Source organism: Neocloeon triangulifer, unplaced genomic scaffold (genome assembly GCF_031216515.1).
Source record: "Neocloeon triangulifer isolate White Clay Creek 2 clone unplaced genomic scaffold, ASM3121651v1 ptg000002l, whole genome shotgun sequence".
In the NCBI taxonomy this organism is placed as follows: Eukaryota; Metazoa; Arthropoda; class Insecta; order Ephemeroptera; family Baetidae; genus Neocloeon; species Neocloeon triangulifer.
This window is the reverse complement of record NW_026775545.1, coordinates 9,745,108-9,766,022: the sequence shown is the minus strand read 5'-3', so window position 1 is coordinate 9,766,022 and position 20,915 is coordinate 9,745,108. Positions and strand designations below refer to the sequence as shown.

General features: G+C 35.8%; 1 protein-coding gene across 3 annotated transcripts in view; it reads right to left on the bottom strand.

Moving 5' to 3' along the window:
- LOC132203338 (paired box protein Pax-6-like) overlaps positions 1-20,621 on the bottom strand; it is a 32,041-nt gene extending 11,420 nt beyond the window's left edge. For all 3 annotated transcript variants that reach the window (XM_059631050.1, XM_059631058.1, XM_059631066.1), the window contains exons 1-3: positions 20,408-20,621; positions 9,544-9,768; positions 2,121-2,270 (exon numbers count right to left, since the gene is read on the bottom strand). In XM_059631050.1, coding sequence (XP_059487033.1) covers positions 2,121-2,270; positions 9,544-9,768; positions 20,408-20,561 — 529 coding nt within the window. In that variant the 5' untranslated portion in view covers positions 20,562-20,621. The remainder of the gene's footprint in view (positions 1-2,120; positions 2,271-9,543; positions 9,769-20,407) is intronic.
- Between the last annotated feature and the right edge of the window lie 294 nt (positions 20,622-20,915).

Sequence of the window (20,915 nt, the reverse complement as noted above, 5' to 3'; positions counted from 1 at the left end):
ATTTTATTGGTTAATGGAATGCGGAAAATTTAATATGTTTATATTCCTTCTATTAAGCAATAACGTAGTTAAATTTGTTTAAATTTATTAAAATATCTAAAAATTACATTAAAAAATTGGCAAAATTTTGAAGTTCATTTTGAGAAAATTGGCCATGTAGTAGATTGATATACTTATTTAATTTGCTATTTAATTTGTTTGGATAAATGTTTCTTCTTGCAGTTTCCACTATATGTTAAATTAAAAAAATAACAATAGAGACTGTTAAATTCCTTAAGGTTGGTTCAGCGTTTTATAAAAATAAAAAGGCAATTTTTTAAACATTTCTTAATAAAGATTTTAAACAGATCTACCAAAATTTGAACGGTAGTATCCCACTTTTCACTTCATCAGCATCTCCTTGATGAGTGCCTGTAATCCTCCTCTCAAACTAATAATATTTTTTGGCCCAATTTTGCTTCAAGCTATTACATTAAATTTAAATACTACTCTACATGTCTCAAAAAAAAAAAAAAAAAAATTTGCATTATTATCTTCAGGCACTAACGAAAACTTGCGATATATAAAATATATAGGCAACTTATAAAACATTTATATTAATTTAGTTATAAACCATTTCATGGATTATGCCAGAAAAAATTTTAAACAATATAAAATGAAATGATAAAAATAATGTAAAAATAACACTCTTTGTCAGAAAATTAAAAACAGTTGTTATGACACAAAAAGATTTTTATAATATTTAGGACTGTATTATTTTAATTTGTTATTTTAAAAATTGATATTAGCCTCCTATCATAGAATACGCCACATAAAGATATTCCGTGTTCGCTTTGATATTTTTTTATAATTCGTATAAAATCATGCATCACTTTGATCATCACACACAGAAGTCCAATTTCATCTATTTTCTCAGCACGCGATGCCATATTGGCTTGTTGTTGGAGCAAAGGTGAGTGGTCAGTGGCACTAAAAAGCGCCTCCTTGAATGCTAGCACAGCGAAGGTAGTTATTCCGATTGCAATTAGGTGATGCCAAGTTCTTAGAAAAATAATCACTCAGCCCCTCCATCTCATTAGTAGGCGGCGAGCGGCTGCTTTAATTGCTTTGTATCTCTCTTTCTTTTCAGAACATTATTTGCAAATCATGTTTCTCATCGCCTTTCGAATCTGGCGTTAATTTCTGGCGTATTTTCACGCCGAAAACGAAAAGAGAGATTCTTTTGTCTTCCAGAGAATTTCTCAGACGCGAATTTGCATAAAATGTATTGCCCGCAGGAAACGAACATAAAGAAAGACAATGGAGCAGTTAGACAGTTTTAAACTGGTGCAGAACGAACAGTTATTATTTAGCTAATGGCGCTGGGAGTTAAAAAAAAAATTGTAAATGGCGATCAGGAAATGAAGTTTTTTTAACCACAGAGTTCATATCAAAATAATAATTAAATTGCCACCTCGATCCGCCGCTGCTGAGAATTTATTTATGTAGAAGAACACGCTCGAACTCGACGATCTAATCATAATGCGTTTCTAATTATTCAGATGAAGGCTAATTAGCATATCTGCGTCGATTAGCGTGGCGCATGTGGGCGAAATAATTGCTTCTTCTCTAGACTCAGAGATGCTTTCTCGAGCAAAATAAGAAGAGCGTCCAATTATTTTAATTGGCTTCCTCCGAATGCAACAAATTGAGATTGAATGACCAGGTAAAGCAATTTAGCAAATATCTATTTCATATAATTAGCCTCAGTTATTGAATGAGATTAAAAATCAGACGTGCATTTGTATCAACTGCATAATAAATTATTTATTTTCATTTGTATTGAATTCATAAAAATGAATTGAAAGGTTTTTTCTTCCTCAATAATTCATATTTTTGTAATTAGCATTACTTTCGTGAAAATATGGTAGTTCATTTTCTAGATAAATCAAAATTACCTCAATAATTTTTACTGGGACAAAGGCCTAGTTCTTTCTTTTTATTATTGTTTTATTCATGATTGTATACCTCCTTAATTAAATAACTATTTTTTTAATGAAAGTCCTTTTTGAAAATGAAAAATTTTTCACTGTAATTTTACTTACTTTTTTTTAGTTATAATTATAAAAAAAATCACTTACCTTCAGAGATGAGTCGTTCCCTGATTTCCCAGGCGAAAATTGTGGGATTCTCCCTTTTGTACTGCTCAATTTTGGAGACGACCGCTGGGGTGGCAACCTTAGGTTTGCTGCCCCCGATGAGACCTGGAGGCCTGAGTGAGCTTGAGACACCTGCGGGGCCAGAGAGATAGAAATTTTTAGAGTCGTGACGCCACCATCAATCGATTAGCCGAGGCAGGCATAAAAGTTATTACACAAGCAGCACAAACACACATACATTTTAATAATTCATTCTCGTGTAGTTAAAATAAGAAGAGGCTTTCCTCGACGCATTTCGGCAGAAAAAAAAATAAAAAACAATAAAAGCCAATAAATTTTAATGAGATATGCAAGCGATGCCGGGCGTATCACGCCTTTAACGACTTTTTCAACACTTTCAGCTCAGGCATCGGCAACGAGAGATATATTGGTCGGGTGCTTTTAGCGCGCAATAAAAGTCCATTAATGGAGAGAGGAGGAGGAGGAAACAAGGTGCGCGAGAAAAAGTTCCATCCTCGCCGTGTGAGAAAAACACACGCGCTTTAATTGCGAACAAACATGATTCAGGGAAAAGCACAAACGGGATCAGCGAATTTATTGGAAATTGGCGGCGGTCGTGCCGCCCCCGGGCTCCACAACAGCCCCTGGTCGCGGTCGTGCCACCCGTAAGTGGGTGAGGCCGTTTATTTTTGTAGCGGTGCAGCATCTCGGACGACTTGATGCATCACGACACCCAACTGGGTGCAATTGGCCACTTTATGGCCGCCGCACACCAGCTGACCCCATCTCGAAACAGCAGCCGCCGAATGACAAAAGCGTGGATAATATAAAAAAAAAAGAAAAGAAACTTCTGCTTTCCAATCTAATTGCGAAATTGCTTTTTGAAGAAAAATAATTTTCGTTCTATTTAGAGTCAAATTTTTGAATGAATGGAAGAATGAATGGCCGAGGTTACAGACAAAATTACGCAAATTATAACTTTTGCCAATGACAGGAATTTTCAACTCGGCTTCAATGCATAAAAAATGACTGTATTCTAATGAGCCACTCGCCTGCAAGAGCGATCTCTTCAATTGTCATTGTTGAGAGTCACTTCCGCTTTAGGGAGGTCTCCTTTCAGTTTGTGTTTCTGCTTCTGAGCGACGCCCTCTGTGTTTTTGCGTGTTTTTCCATGTCTGCGCGTGCATTGTACCGAGTCAGCTGCCTTTTACTTCCACACAATTATCAATGGCTATGCTTTGTTACGATAAGAAAAGGCAAATGCTAGAGACGGACACAAAAATAGACCAGAATTTACGATTGTGTTTAAACTCAGTTGAGCGTTTTTGTCTTTAATTTTCTCTAAATGCTCTAAAGTGAACAATAATCTCTACCATTTCTGAAATATGAGAGGAAAATAATTTTTTTTCAAATCTATCAACATTGTACAATTAAGACATAGCTTATTGTATTTGCATTGCAGTTTAATCGTAATTAATTTTGGTTAATAATATAATAAAATTTAAATTATATTTTAAATTATTAAAAAAAATCTTTTAGCAGAATTTGCAGAAATTTTTGTAATTAATGTGCTAAAAAAATTAGCATTATTAATTATTCAAATAATTTTACCACAGGTACAGTAAAAGTGAGAAATTTAAAAATTTTATTTTATTTTGGACTAAAAAAGGGATTTATAAAAATATATTTAAAAAAATTATTTCCAATTTGTGATTATTTTTTAATCTATTCAATTTTATGATGTGAGAAGATAAATTTTTTTATCTTTTACTTATTTTTGGTAAAACGTTAAAAAATAATTAATTTTTATGAATAAATCATTGTATCCATAAATTACTCTACTTTACAAACCACTTTTTATTTTAATTTTATCGCAATTCCTAATCACGAAAGCTTCGTAATTGCGTGCCCATGCTTTCGGGTTCAAAACTGTCAAGCACCACATGCGCATTTTCCCAGGCAGGCGCAGCCATAATTACGCGCTCGCTCGTCGCGCGGCGCGATACGAAAATTAATTAAAACGTAGAAAAACGCAGAATGCGCTAATCAGATGCGTTTGATTGGCAGAATGTCGGTTGGGGGCGCGATTTCATGTCGCGTTTTGCCGTTGCGTGTCGATTGTCAAAAATTTACGAAAGCAGCCGGGACGCACAAAAACGAAAAAGGCTGCAGAGAGACAGTTGTGGACTCTGCAGCTGAGGCGGGGTGCATGTCATTCGTAATTACAGACGGCGTGGTCACCTTGTTCCTTTATCTAGGGCCTGCATCTGTTGTGTTCCATCACGAAATGGCGCACAAACCAATCGCCCTCGCGCCGCCGAAATCATTTTACAACTGCCGCTTTGGAACTTCTTTCCCAGTTAATTTCCTATGTTGGATTTATTGGCCGTAATTTGGGTATTGAATATTGATGAGGCTCGCCTGAGATGGATCTTCGGAAATTCGGCTTTGCAAATTTTTATTGGGGCATTTTTGTTGATGGCCGAGCTGCTTTAAAACGCGCCTTTAAGTGCCCATTTGCGCGTTTTATTGCGAACTAAATTGTGTTTAATATTCATGTGTGTTGATATTGAAAACGAAGTGACCAATTACCAGGAATTTTTATTTCTGATATATACGCAATTATTTATACAACTTTCAATTACGCCCCTCGGCAATTACAAATTTCAATTCCAATCTTGATTATAATATGCACGGTATATCAAAGAAATTCCTAGAAATAATTTTTCGGCACTGTTTTGAAATTAAGCATACAAAGCGGTAAATTAACAGGTAAAGGGTTTTTGATAAACACGCAAAACCTCTGAAAAATATTGAAAAAATTATCAAGGCTTTTATGTAATAGATTTAAGTCAGACACAATTTATTAATTTCCGTTCGTTAAAATTAAGCAATTATTAAACTATAAGTGTCTCTATTAAATAAAAAAGTGCGCAGTTAATTTTTACACAATTAATATATAAGGTCTCAATTTATCAATATTTTTTTAATCTTATTTTTACGCTCATTTTATGGAGAATGTGATATATTCTGGGCATTGTTTAAACCCATTTTTTTAAAATTAATATATTTTTCTAGATAATAAAAATAAAATTAAAAAATTAAAATGTTCAAAATCATTTCAGTCAACTCATATCCAGTGTTTCACAATTTAAATAGCAAAGTTCTGTCACCTTTTTTTAAGAAAAACCTATTTTTATTCAAATGATCACAATTGCAAAACGCTTCATAAAGTTTGCATAATAACTCTCAGCGTTATTATGGGGCAGCAGAAATAAATTTTTTATTCACCTTTTCCCACCTTGTAATTACAAAAATTTGTAATTAATTTTTCCTATCGATGGTACTGGAAAAGTCTTGATCGTATGTGCCGAGGACGGATGTGCAACGAGAGAAAGGTTGATGAAATGCAACACCTTGTCGGAGACGAGGGCTTGTTTGAGTCATGTTTGTCTGCTGTTTATTTTGTTACGCGATCCGCAAGAGCCGATCCGAGGCATACACAATAATAAATATCTTATCGAGCGAGAGGTGTAAATGAGATGGTGGAAATAATGATTTGACGATTTGGCAGTCAGCGAGCGACATCAGAAATAAGAAACGCACACCAAAACCGAACCTGTCACTACACTTTTCTCAGACACTCTGCTGACGCACAAAAAACGCGCATCTGACACGGGGTATAACTTTGTGATGAGTTCTATTACGCAGTTGAAATTATCGTGACAGCTTTTACGAGCAGCTTAAGGTGGTGGTTTCATGAAATTGTAAGCCACGGGGGGCAAAAAATCGCTTTCATTTTTATTAAATATATATATTTCTGTATAGCTTTAAATACGAGACAAAGTAATATGGATGTGTAAAATAAAATTGAGAGAGAGAGTGGGAGTGAACATGGCTGCACGCGCGCTGCAGTGGCTGCTGCTTTTAATCAGCTTTACAGCCGTTTTGCGACCAATTTTGACGGGACAAATTGACAGTGGTGACTATGAAGGTCCAGGCTGCGGATTCTGGCAACCGGACGGCGCGGACGGCGCCTCTTCTGTCCGGGGGCCCGATTTCCCAGTTTGGCGTCTACTGGTGCACTTTGGGTGCATTGAGAAGCGAACGAGCCGAGCGGCGAAAAGAAGAATTCGGCGTGTAGGGCCACACCAACCTGCTCAGTACCTGCTATTCTCGCATGGAATGTCCAGCACCTACACACCGCTCGAGTTGATAACAGGCAAGCTATGCAATTTTGAACAATGTAATCCGAGGTCATTCGTCACTACATTTTTGGGAGTCGGCTCATACTTTATGATTCTGCTTATTGCGTGTGCTGATATTGAAAGCAATCCTGGCCCAGAAACCTTTGATGACCAGTTTGAAAAATTAACGACTGATGCTGAAAGGATTGACGCTCTTTGGGCTGAGAATAAGAAACTGGCCACTTGTATTTCCCAGCTATTTGAGAGAGTGACCGCGTTGGAAGAAAAAAAGCGAAGCAAAAATGCAATTATTTTCGGAATTCCATCCGAAGTAAATTTGAATGAGGCCGTTGATAATGTGCTGTTCGACCAATTGAGACTAACCAAAAAGTGTCCTCAAAACGAGATAATTAAGCATGCAACTCGTTTCGGCCGCGACGGCCCCAGTCGCCCAATTTTGGTTCGATTTAAGGATGAGGTAGATAAAGAGCAAGCAGTGCGCTTGGCACCTCGTCTTAAAGGCTCAGGTATATTTGTTTCGGAAGATCTGTCCCCAGCAAAGAGGCTCGAGAGACGCAAAATAGTCAAGGCATGCAAAGAGGCTGCGGAGAAGGGCATCGCAACGAAAGTGCAGCGGCAGGGTTTGAGTGTCAATGGACAAGTTGTGCCTCTTGAGGCACTGGACAGTGATGAGTGGATGGAAAAATTCCTGCCTCCAGAAGAGAGTAAGAGCAGCGTCCCGCAAAATTTGCCCATTTCGCCTCGTGCGGAGCTTATGATTAAGGTATCCACACCAATGGCCCCAGTTAAATCAAGGTCAATGTCAAACACAGAATTAACAGCTCGTAAATGGGGTAAAAGCATACAAGAAGTCAGAGAATGGAAAAGGGACCCTAGTATAAAACGTGTACTTGCTTTATCAACAGATGACTATAGCAGCAGTGGCAGCAGCGAAAGTGTTGGCAGCAACAGTGACTGATTGAGTGAGAATCATGCGAAGATAGTCTTTGATACGAACTTTCAAGATAATGTTGAAACCGATTAAGTGACTGCCGAAGTGTTGAATTCAAGTTAAATTTTGTTTTTCTGCCCAATCAATGTTTTTTCTGGTTTTTCAAGTGTTCAACTAATTTTTTGTAATCAATTGATAATGTAAGTTTCTCTCTCCAAGCTAATGGTTATTGTAAAATTTTCTTGATATGTCGAAGAATGGGGTATAGTTACCCTACTGAGACATCAATAAACACCTTTTTGCAACTAAAATTGTAGCTATATTTAATTAATTATTTGCTATATTAATATTTTTTATAAATTTAAATTTACTTTCATTAAAATTATTGCTTCATTATTTTTATAAAATATTTTTTATTATCACACTAAAAATTATGGTTAGTTTTAATTTTAATACATATAATATTTAATAACAATTTAAATGTTATGCTAAAATTTTTTTGTGTAACTAACTAGTCCATTGCTCAAGAATTCAAGAAACCGACAAGTAATTGTCATTCGTTAATTTTAGATTCTTTGAGGGTTCGGATAAATTTAAAGAAAATTAACTGTTTTAATATTTCTATTTATCTGACTAGTTAGATTCAATTTTAAAAGTTTAGATAGGATATTTAAGCGGTGACAAGTATAAAATAGTGAAATCTTTTTTAAAAATTCACATTTTAATGACGATCGGTGAAAATAATTTAAACAGTTGATTTTTCATCTTATAAGTAAATTGCGGTTATTTCAGAATACGGAATTAACCTTATAAGTATCTGGGCTTTATTTTAGTTCATTTTGAACAAATAGACAAAAAATGTGAACACATAATTTTCTCATCCTAAAGATAAATATGTTGTGATTGTGAGAATTTTTCAACCAAGTCCGGAGCAATTTTAATTATTGTTTTTTGTAATAAGAATTTATTTACCCATTCAAATGTTAAATTATGCATTTAAGAAAATCAAAGAAACAAGCTGCAATAAAATTTTATCGGCGAACCATCTTGAAAAGTACAGAGGCAATAAAAATGTCACTCTAGTCGAGATTGACAAAAACACCTGCGCTCTCCGCGCGCACTAAAACTCGCTCTTTTGTTGTACGCGTTGCTCAGCAGAAGATAATCTTTTTGTAATGCAACTCGGCAAGTTGTCTCTCAATTTTCAGAAGCGCCGTGATTGCGTGATAGTTTCCGCTGCGATCACATCCTCCGATTTTCATTGCAGCAGGCCGAGGAAATAAAAAGCGCAATAAAAGGGTTACACAACAAAGTTGCTTCACGGCGCCTCGATTGACTAAATTATTTACAATTTCTGGGCTCGAAATGCTCATTAGCGATGGAAAATCTCGCATACATTAGAAAACCGCCCGCAGAATTATTGTTTAATTAACCAACCGAAGTTGAGCAAAGTAGAAAAAATTCGCGGAAAAGAAGAGGAATGGCACGATTTCACCGAATTTCTCCGAAGGCGAATTTTTCTAATTAAAGTCGGAATCAATAATATAATCGTACGTTGCTCGCAGACACGTGAATTAATAACCATCGTGGGAACGATAATGTCTGTGGGCTTTTTGAAATAATGCATTTCTCCGAGTGTGCTGGCGAGGGAACATTGCCGGGTCTGCTCAGGGAGGGGCCACAGACACGCGACACTTCTTTCGGCGGCCATCTTGGTGCCCGTTCCCATCGCATTTTTAATTAGGGCCCCCTCTGCCAATTATTTTCCGCTTTGGACGCAATTAGGTGTGTCGAATGGGCGATAGCCAATTCAAGGCGAGCATCGGAGATTTCAACAGCAGATTTAATTAGCGTTGGCGCGAATAGTTGGGTTTCCGCGTTTAATCGTTAGCGATCACGCGAAAAATGGCCTCAGCATATTATATTGATTTTTTGCAATAATCCGTGGATTGTATTTGATTTAATAGCAATTTAATTGGTGATCCTTGAAAATAATGAATTTATATATTGAAATTTATAACTGCAAAAAAAATTATCGGCCAATTTTTAAATATAAGAATCAAAATAATTAAACGAGAGTGTGGTTTGAAATTTTTTAATTAGTTTTTCGTCAGTATAATCCAAACTTGAATGTGATTTTTTTTCTGCATAAATCACGCTTCAAAAGTGTGTGAAAAAATGGCATAAAATTGATGTGCTTCAAGGTATTGACAAAATACAGTAAAGGAAAACAAATGAAAAAAAAATTTAATTATTTTGAACTCACCTAGAAGTTTGCTGACGGCACCCTGTTGGGTCAGCATGTGCTGCGCGAGGTCGTAGTGTCTGAGGCCAAACCTGGACAGCTCGAGAAACCGTTGTTGCGACACGAGGTTGGCCAGGGGGTGGTGACTGCCGGGGGCGGACGCTCCGTACAGTTCTCTGAGCTGCGGGGGCAGGTTGGAGGCGGCGGCCGCAGCAGCTGCCGCAGCGGCTGCATTCGTTGGACTCACTGGAATTTTAAAAAATGCTACTTTGAAACAAAAAATGGATCTAAATTTTACAGATTATTCTTTTTGACTGGATAAATAAGTATGTAAAATGAATTCAAATTTGGTAAAAAAAAGTTTGGAAATTGGCTAAATGATGAAACAAAAATTTAAAATTCTAATGCAATATTTCAGAAGGTACTAAAAGCTTTTAAGAATATTGACATAAAAAGTACTACGTAAACGTTGAATATCATTTTTATTTATTTATATTTTTAATCCAATTTAAAATAATAATTTGGTTTTATTCAAAGAATTAAGTCGAACATTCAATAATTTTGAATAAACGTTTGTAAGCATTAAAATGGCTTAAAATTGAAATACAATGCAACCAATTTAATAATGAGACGTGTTCAATAAAAAAATTAACTTCCTTTTTCATGAACTTTTCTTTGAGTATTTTTCTATAATATTGAAACTACGGTTTTAAATACCCTTCCAATTTTCTTTTTTTTTTATCTTTTTCCTGCACCCTCTTTAAAATAATTTTTTTTTTTAATTTTCATTAAATTTTTTTATAGAATACACTTTTTTCAGCATTAATCTTGAATGAATTTATTTGAAGGAAACTCCGGTTGTGCACAAAAGCGCCGAGTTTAGGCACCGATTGCACGGATTAACTTGGTTAGTCTGGTGGTCGCACGCGCGCTGAGTGGCTTTGTTGTGTGTCCTATTGATTGATTATTCACTCGGCGATGAGAGTGGCACTAGTCACACGCATATGTATAATATCATTGAGGAGGCGCGCGCGCACTTTCTGAATTCGCTAGCCCGCTGTGTTTGCAAGAAAACAGAAGCACATGCATTGCACCCACACACAAACAGAGCCAGGGCAGCCGTACAAAAGCGCGCGGCAGAAAAATAATTAATCAATTTACGTTATATGTGTTTGGCCGTGCAAAAGTGACGGAGAGAGTTTGCCTTTGTGTTTAAAGAGCAAACGTAACAAGCTTAGTCGGTGGTAAATAAGTGGCCTCCTAATTGGATCGATAAGTCAGGTGGCACTCGGAGAAAAATGAGAGATGCAGAAATTGGTGTCGCGTGAGCCCGAATCCGAGTGCCGGCGCAAGATTTAAGAAGAAGAAGAAGTGTCAGTATGATCGACGTCTAAGCAAACAGCGTTAGAAAACAAGATTGAAAATAATCAACACACGGCCTGCGCTGAAAATCCAGTGCTATTTACCGAGAGTATTGGTGCGTGTAATTTATGTAAAGCAGCCCATTATTCATGCTACACCAGCTAGGCATTGTCGGCCCGCGTGTGTTTGCCGGAGCTGCCGCTGCTAAATTATTCTCTCTGACCGCTCTTGCTAACTTTTGCAAACACAAAGGTACAGTAAACTGAATTTCCAAAAATATTTAACAATAGTTTTTGAAAAATTTAAAACAATTATTCAATTTCTATTTATTTACCATTTTATATTTTTTAAATAAATTGATACCAATTATTGATGCCCAGTATATAAATTCTAAATATTCAAAATTAAAAATTAAATTATTTAGTTACAATGATTTATATTTATTTAAATATAAAAGTGCTCTTTAAATAAATTAATAAAGTTCAATTAAAATTTTAAGCTCTATACAAAATTAAAATATTTAGCATTCTTCAAGTTCAAAATTATAAACAAAATCCCACATCAGTTCTATAAAAAAAATGATTTAAATATTCAGCTGTGATATTTTTTTCATTCTCCTTTTCTAGAAACTTTTTATGTTTTACCTATAAACAATAAAACATTACAGTGGTAGAAATTTAATTAATTTAAACTGAAATGTGGCCTAAATATTTTATACTCCTTCAAATACTGGCATGGATGTGACTAGTATAAACCAACACAAATCTGATTTTGCTCAAATTTATGCAACAACAAAAGACGGCAGCATGAAACGTAATTTTAATTAAATTTCAAATTAATTTCAACCAAATTGGAATTAGTAGTTCATTTCGAGAACAAAGCGCAGAGCCTGCCAGCGCTTTTCACCAATTGTGTTCTGCACTACTTGATGCGGTGTGTAAAAGTAAATTTTCTCGAGTCATGAATCGCGCGGGGTGTAATTGTAATTGCAAGTGAAGTAAATTTGCTTTCTTATACCTCGCGTTAGAAACAAATACTGCTGTATGTGTGTGTGTGTGCAATAAATTTATGGCATGTCATGCTGCACATGTTTAGTGAACAATGCAATAAACGCGAGCAGTCGACGCCGTCTAATAATAATATAACTCAACAACATGACTTGTGTGCAGAGCGAATATTCCGACGGCAGCCAAAGCAATAAAGGTTGCTGAGCAAAAATCGTTAATCTCCGCACGGCATGATATACATAGTTTATTATAATAAGGCGTGAATGCGCTCGAGATTGCCTGCATGCAAATGATGCAAAATGAATTTCGACCGCTTCCTGATTAGAAAAAGCACTTAGGCCTCGCGCATACATTAATTACTAATCTCAAAATGTGGCTATGATGAATTGCCATTGTCTTATTTCTTTCTCTCTCGCGCCGTCCGAATACAATGCAACATTTTAAACACCGCGACTTTTTATCTTTATGGCTGCTGTAAATTAAAAATCTTTCTCCCGCACTTCCTTTTTTCTCAGCGTGCACTCTAATTAGTGGCGAGCGAATCGAACTGTACATATTATATATTTGTATTATTTTTTCTCATCTCTCTCCGGGACATTCCCAATATTTGCTTCTTCTCTCGTCATGAGATGGGCACCGGTGCGTGGCACCATTTCCATTATTGTTGCCACGGACATGGGCGCTTTCATTGTTAGAAGAGTTAAGTAGATGCGAGAGATGGCCAATCAAGCGGGGAGAAAAGTAGGTGCATGCCTTTGTATTTAATCGAGCAACAAATGAATGCAGGCCTCGTTTGCTTCTCATTATGGGAAATCGGGTTTTTTCCTCACAATGCTCGAACAGCGCATTAGCATCGGAAAACTTTTTTTCCTGAATCTATTAAGTTTTTTACTACCGTGTATCAGTAAATGGCGATGAGAAATAGATTTAAAAAAGACGTTCTGATGATAAGCTGGCTTTTTTGAGTAACCTGGAAATTAAAAAAAAAAGACTACAAAAACATACACAGTTTCCAGGAGTTTCTTTTAAAATATGATATAATTATTTCAAAAAACATTTAAACGCACATAAATTCTGCATCTAAAGCATATTTCTATGATTGGAAATTTTAAAATCTATGTGATTCTAATAATAAAGAAAGCATCAACTATGTATTTAAAATTTAACCTGAATTTGTTTATGCAAATCTTGCTGAATGGATGCTTAATAAATTGGCTCTATTTTAATATAATATTTATTCTTTGTTCAAATTAAAAATATATAAGAATCAATCTTTGAAGTTAGAGTTTTGTAAGGAATATAAACTAATTTAATATAGAATGAGTGCTCAATATTTATGTAAATTCTAATTTAATTTATATTCTTGTAATTTAAAATGTTTTTATATCATGTTTAATAATTAAATAATGTTGTTGAAAAGCTGAACTTTAATTCCAAGTTAGGGAGCTAATCAAAGCAGGTAAGATTTTATTTTACTATTAATCTGCTAAAATCGTCGTCGTTTGTTCTCTTTCTCTAGGATAGATCCGAGCAAATTGAAAGGCCCTCTGAGAATTTGTTTTTCTGTCCTATTTTTTACCGAAACCATGGTTTGTTTATTTTCCTCTCATTCTCGGCAAAAAACCTTTCAGCTTTTATCGATTTTTACTCAACAGTGAAGAGATCTAACAAATTTTTTGCAAGCCTCTTTGCTCTGCCCATAATCATGCTGAACAAATCAACTTGCAGCAACGTAGAAAAGAGTGAAAAGAGTTTGCACACGCGTGCATAATGCGACGTAACAAACAGACACAAAAGTGGCGAATTCCGTCCTCACCAACAATTAAACCGGGGGACTAGATGCTGCTCTTTAGCTCGCCACCTGCCGGCACAGAATTTATTTTGTCCAAATTCGTTTTCACAACAATGATATAATTTGTACAGCGTGTTTATTTTATCACCTGCAAGGACGTTTGCCGCGTCCTTTGCCTCCGAGTGGAAGTGACCATTAATTAGTGGAAAAGAGAGAGTTTGATATACTTATATTCTAATGGTGTTATTTAATAACACAGCACCGCGAAATGAATGATGAGTGCGACATTAAGCTGTGCCGCAGATGGGTCAGAAGCCCACCTGGATGTGCGGCGGCACTTTCGGTTTCACAGCGATGAATTATTCAGAATTTGTAAAACAAATTGATAATGGCAGCTGTAAGTTGATACGGTGGTGCCGCGAAATCTTGATGGCTTTTTAATTTTGATAAATATGCGCATGGCAAAGTGAAATTTAATTTCGACACGGCTTAATCATCCTGAACGGCTGCTCGTGTTGTTATATTTTTTCTTCTTATTATTTTACCTATCTATGATTCAGATTGTGATTGCAAAAATTAAAATCAGTTATTTGAAAAAAATTTAAGATTTTATATATTATTTTTATATATTGGATGGAAAGGATAATTTGTATGCTCATTATGAATTAATTATGGACTCCTTATTGGAGGCAAAGACAAACCACGTCTGAACAACGATAGGAATGAAAATTTCCAAACAATTGCAAAAATTGGCTTCTTATTGTTGTAAAAATAAGGTTTGAATATACCAATAATCAGTTCTAAAGAAATTCTTAAGTAATCATCTCAGATTTTTATTTTTAAGTTCAAGTACAATAAGAATATGTAATTTAAACGAATAACGATAATAATTAAACTGAGGCTCACTGCTATAAATGAGGTATTTTTTATCTTGGAAGTTTTTGCAAAATTCTTGCTTAGTGGCGGCTAGTGGTGCATCCATTTCGTCCAACAATTAAACTCTCTGATCCCAACATTGGTGTATTTTTTTAAAAATACAACTACTGCAGCCAATAAATTTAAGTAAAAATAAAATGTTATATCATGAGTGATAGAATCAGGAAAAATCATTATACTTGATAATTCAATTAAAATCAACGACAAGAAAAATGAAAAAAAAAAATATCAATACTACCCTACATAAAAAAGATTGAAGAAAGTACCTAAATTTGTGTCTGATTAATTATTTAATGAAAATCTTATAACAAAAAAATATCATAAACAAAACTTCTAAATAAATTTTTTCCCCATATTTTTGTAAAATCCAAAATAAATATTATTGGTATAAGGTCAAGATGAAAAACTGATACTAAAAAATATTTGGCCTAAATTTTTCACCCATTTTTAATCATTTTATGACCAAAATGTATTAGCAGAAAATCATACCGGCCTGTTTATTTAAATTAAACAACGGCATTCTTCAAGAACACAATCAGCAAAGGGGTAATTAAAGAAACACCATTAGCAACGGTGAAAGTGAGTGAAAAATGCAAAACAGATTATGACAGTTTGTAAACGTGCCTCGTTTCGTATGTACACGTTAGCGGCTCCTCGCTTTGTAAATTTTTTACTGCCATCCTGTGCGCCGCCGATAATCACCATTATTACACATAATGCTAAAGTGTTAATTTGGGTGTCTTGTTTCTCAACACAAATATTTCATTATGGGCATTAAATTTTTAACGCTCCTCGCCGCAACATCTGCATTAAATTATTTATGCAAATGCCCTTCGGAGGAAAATTGAAATGCCAGCAGTCCGAAGGAAACGGCCGCGCCGATATTATATAAATTTTTTGTTTGCACTCGCCTTTCTCTAAAATTCATATTCAAATCGTATCAGCAGCACAGACTAAAACTGACCATCTGCCAGCACGAGTTATTATGTTGAGAGAAAAAACAAAAAGGCATAAATGATGCTTCGGAGGCGCACCTGCCGGCTCACATTTTTCTACGCTTTCCTCCGCCGGCCGCGTGCCCGCGTCGCGGCAAAAAACGATCTACTTTTTGTGATTGCTGACCCTTTCTTTCCTCCTCAGACAAATTGGCCGACGCAAAGGGTTGAGAAGAATTTGTTATTAATCATGTCGAGTGCGGTTTCGGTTGTAGGTGGTCCCCCGAATTAAATCATCCCTGATATCAATTCAGAAAATTTGGACCCGACAAGCACTATCATCATTTGTACGCCGTGAAATTATACGCAGGTGCTCACCAATAATTAGGACCGAAAGAGAGCAGGACCGCTGCGTATATAAAGACATTACTCTAAAGACAATGGGGTTATAAAATGAATAAAATGTGCACGCAGGTCCAAATTTATGTCTCAAATGGAGCACCAAATGAGCTTAAGTAATTGGACGGCTGCTCCTAGATTTGAATAAAATAATATCAAATGACCTGAACCTTTAAAGAAAACACAGTTTGTGACTAAAAACCGTGTTTTCAAGTTATTTGCTCTACAAATATACAAGTTAAGAAAAAAGTCCTTAATTTTTTAATTTAAATTAATCTTTTAAATTCTCATTGTACAAAAAATAAATGATTTTGATTTTTAATCATATCCATGATTCCTTGCTAACTTTCTATTTTATTATTCTTGTTCGAGCTACACACAAAAGAAAAATACAAATAGTGAAACAAAAGAAATATTTGTGTCAAACATGCCTCTTGATTTTTAGTTTTCTCTTTCACTTACAGTCGTTTTGAAAGGTTTTTTTTTAATTAAATAAAAGCAAAAATTGTTCAAACTTCGTGTCACATTAATAATAAAATATTAAAGCGCTCATTAAAAAAAATTACCCCTTTTTTTATTCTTTTACAAGATTTTAGATTCAGATTTGCTGTCATTTTTAATTGTTAATTTTAATAAGTGACCATTTATTATTTACCCGCACAATTCCATATAAGATATTATTTATAAAAATTTTCAAATTCCCTAGAATCATCATAAAACACTCACGAAAAGGCCAATATGCTTTTAACATTTTCTCACACATGAGCATCACTTGTAAGCAAGAATTAACTTGTTATCTAATTCTAACGATGCCTGTTAGCATTTCCACGATTCAAAAGCTTTTTCACGTTTTCCCATTCTACTTTGTTTTGATTTATAACCCCCTATCAGACAATGCCTCTCACTAAAATCGCACGTTTGTTGTTGAAATAAAACATTACAATTCTCACATGAACTCATGATGTTCATTTTGGAATGTCATTATTTCGCAACGGACAAATATGCTTTTGAACGCGTCAGACGCGTCAAAATGGTTAAAAGTTTCGCGGAAAATTCTGTTCACTTCCGCTACGGAGAACTATTGGACCAATTGCTGATGATTTTTAACAATCCGAGAGCACACCAACCGCAGAAATTCAAAAATAATACGCAATTACAAATTTCTATAACTAAAACACGGATTTTTAGTCTCACTGCCGAATGAAAATAATTGGTAAGGTTAGAAAATTAAAATGAGCTAATTTTTCACGCGCGGTAGCGAGAAAATAAATTCTGCGTTCATTTGTTTGTGTTGAGGTCGTGTCCGCGTGTGTAAATCATGACACGATGATCGCTCTGCCAACAACAAAACAATATTATTTCAGCCTCCGTAATTATTTCGGCACGCAGGTATTTTTATTGCCGAGTGGCTGCGGGGCCGGTCATGATTTACCTTGAAAAGAGCGACTGGAAATCGGATGCAGCGCGGCCGACGCTCTTCGGAAATAATCGCAAATGGGCAGCGAAACACGCCGCGCGCGTTTCACACCAGCGGCTCTCGCCGCTCCCAATTTTCCACAAACGTGAAATTGATTTTCGAAAAATCCAATTAATGGCGAAGTTTTCAGGAAAATCCTGCCTGCGCAGTACTGTGTTTTTATGAAATTAATAACCCATAATTTTCTCCGCTCCACTTTTTCTAAATTATTGGAGGCGAGAGCTCGCTGAAAATTGCAAAGTTAATTCAATTTCCTGTCGAGTGCGCCTATATTTTATTGCCTTCACGCTTTTGTTGCGGAACTTTGTCGCCTTTCATCAGCCGTTTGGGAATTTCGTGATTCATGACCGCGTTTTAATTTTCAAACATATACTCGGAGCGTGTCCAATGCTTGCTTGCGCGGTAAAACTGACTATGTAATTCTATAAAATTAAAAAGGTAAAAAACAAAAGAAGCAAAGAAGCAGGTGTTTCCCCTTTTGCGTATTCACGTGAATTTTGTCTGGAAGTTTATCCTTTGAAGTAATTAAAACAGATGATAAAAATCTCAAATTTTTGTAAGATTGAGGAAGCAGACAAAACTAACTTGCAACTTTACTGAACTTTTTCTTAATGAATAGAATTAATTTAAACTATAGTTTTTTTTATCCTTTTAGATATCTGGAAAAAATAGTGAACAAACTCTTGATGAACAAATTATACAAATTTTACCAGCCTTTTTGAGATAAAATTGCCTTTCCATTTCGTTTCTATCATTTATCAAATAATTTCTGAAAATTAGGAAGCAAAGAAAATTCTTTAGAGAACTTCTTATTACTTGATTGGAAAAAAATTTCTCTTGGAATATCATTCATTTTTATTCAGATAAAAAAACTAAAATATTTTATTTAAGAACGGGGAAGGAAATCTCGGATTCCGAGTGTTTATTTGTGATTTGCAATTAGTTCCGCTCTTTTTTGAATCAGTGTGACTGCGCGGCCGAGTTTATTTTTTATTACACAGAGGAATTTTTGACATTTTGCCGGGTCGACGGTTGATTTATGGAGTGTTAAAACGCAATCAGTGGCTGAGCGGTTGGAATCCGGCGACTCCTAATTAGGGCCTATAAAAGGCGGTCAGGTGCAGTCAGCAGGAGGTATAAATATGATTTTACAATTCGATCTCGGCGCGATAATGGGTAACTCCGCGAGGCAGGCGAACACCCGGCCGAGGTGGCGCGGCCGGAAGCCGAGAGAAGCTGCCTTGGTGTCGTCGCGCGAGCAAATGCTCAATGATAGAATAAATTAAGGAGTGATTTATGCAAATCGCAACCCTCGGATTAGGGTGATTGAGAAAGATACCCAGATTTGTGCAAGGAATTAAATTAGCATTTGTTGAGATTTATTTGATAATAGTAGATTGACAAAGAAATTTTGAAACGATTTATTTATAAAAATATTTTAAATTAAATTAAATCATTTTTCTATCTCTTTATAATATAAAACTGCCTTTAACTTGAGAGGGAGACGAGATGTGCGTCGTTAGCATAAATTATTCCGCGTCTCAAATGTGTTGGGAGACAAAAAGTTAGCAAACGCACTTTTTGCCGAAATAATAAACGAGGCCCAATAGGTTTTGCACCCACCAGAGGATGGATGCACGGGTATAATGTGTATAATAAAAGAGTGTGGACCGGCCACGAAAAGGCTGCAGGCGAAACCGGTTTCCAGCACTTTGGGATCGTGTGGTTTTGATGGGTGTTGGGTATGCGCGCGGGGTAGCCAAAATTCGATCAGCGGCTCGATAATTCCCGCTGCTGCCTCTGATGCTGAGTGATTGTTGTCACATTAGGCCCAAATTGCTGCCGAGATAAAATAGATAAAGGAACTGATCTCGGCGGTTTTCGTTCCGAGAGTGCATTTCCACGAGCATAATAAAAATAAATGTGCGCTCTTGCCTTGATCTCCTCCTTACAAATGGGACTTGTTTGAAGCTGAAATTTATTATGAGACTCATAAGCATTTGATGTGTAATCATAATTTTCAATTGGAATATTTTCACGATTTGGTTAAAACACGTTTGCTTAATCTTTGTTTTAAATATAAGCAGTGTTATAATAGTCAATCAGCACAAATACATTGCTTTCCCTCGTTATGATGATAAAATTGTTATAACTCATTTATGGAGGAGAGTTTCAGGCAGAGAACACAATTTATATATCAATAAAAATAAATTTAAAGCTAAAAAAAATAAATAATGTAAAATATTTATTAAATAATTTAATATAAAAATAAATAAAATAATATTAATATACAATTTTTAACGTTTGCTAAACAATACACACAAATAAGTAAAATTAATAAAAAATAATCAAAATTAAATATTTAAATTTTATTGATTTTGTTGTTGTTTACTAAAACAATCAACTATACAAAGATGTATACTAATTAAGAACTAATTTTTTTAAAGTAATACAATATTATTATTATTTTATTTTTCCATAACGTTAATTTAAGACAAACTTGAAATCGAAATTGCTGGGCTTCTCAAAAAGATTTTATTGTGTACCAATTGATTGAGTGTTTTATATTTTACTATTATATTAAGTAAGTTGCAAATTAATTTTACTGAAATATAACTGGGCATTCTCTGTCCAAATTCGTCATCAATAAATAAAGTGATGTAAAAATTATTTTTAGTAATAAGAGAAAATTAATTTAAATTAATTATTTTTAAACTTCAGATCTCATCATAAGTTAGAATAGTAAAAATTGCTCCTAATAAGTTAAACTTTTTAAATTTCCACTACATTTTTTAATTTTTTTTTTTATCTCAAATAAAAAATTCAGATTATTTTAAAATGCATTTATATGAATATTTGAATAAAAACGAATGGCTGTTTCTGAGCTACAATCAAGCCACTTTGGCTCCGAGTGTCTGACTTGAGTGCTGGTTGAAATGAAAAAGGACAAAGGGAGCGTCCGTCAAAAGGTACTCACCGGCCGCCGAGGTGCAGGAGAGGGATGAAAGGGGTGGCGGGTCCATCTTCCAGACGATGTTGGTGGCCGCTGTGGGGCTGGTGGCGACGGACGTGGCTGCGGCAACCGGCGCGGTGCAGCAGCTGTTGGTCGATTCGGCGGACACGAGCATCATTCCACGGACATAGCACTCACCGAGCAGCAGCGATGCTCACAGCGGCCAGGCATGCTCTGATCGAAAGCTCACTCACTGCCCACTGGGTACCGAGCGAGGGCCGCGCCGAGCGAGGGGCATTGGTTCCCGGTGAGCAGCCACTGGGTGCCCGCCAGCCGCGCGCCGCCGCCAATCGACGCCGTTCGCCGCCGCCGGAAAGGCGGAACGGAGGCGGGCGCACTCGCAGGCCCGACCTTAATTACGGCCATGCCTGGTGTCGCCGCCGCGTAACCCGAGCCGGTGCTCAAAGTGCGCGGCTCACGCAGCCACCCCAACCTCTGCTTGTCCCAAGCGCTGACGCCATTATTCCTGTTT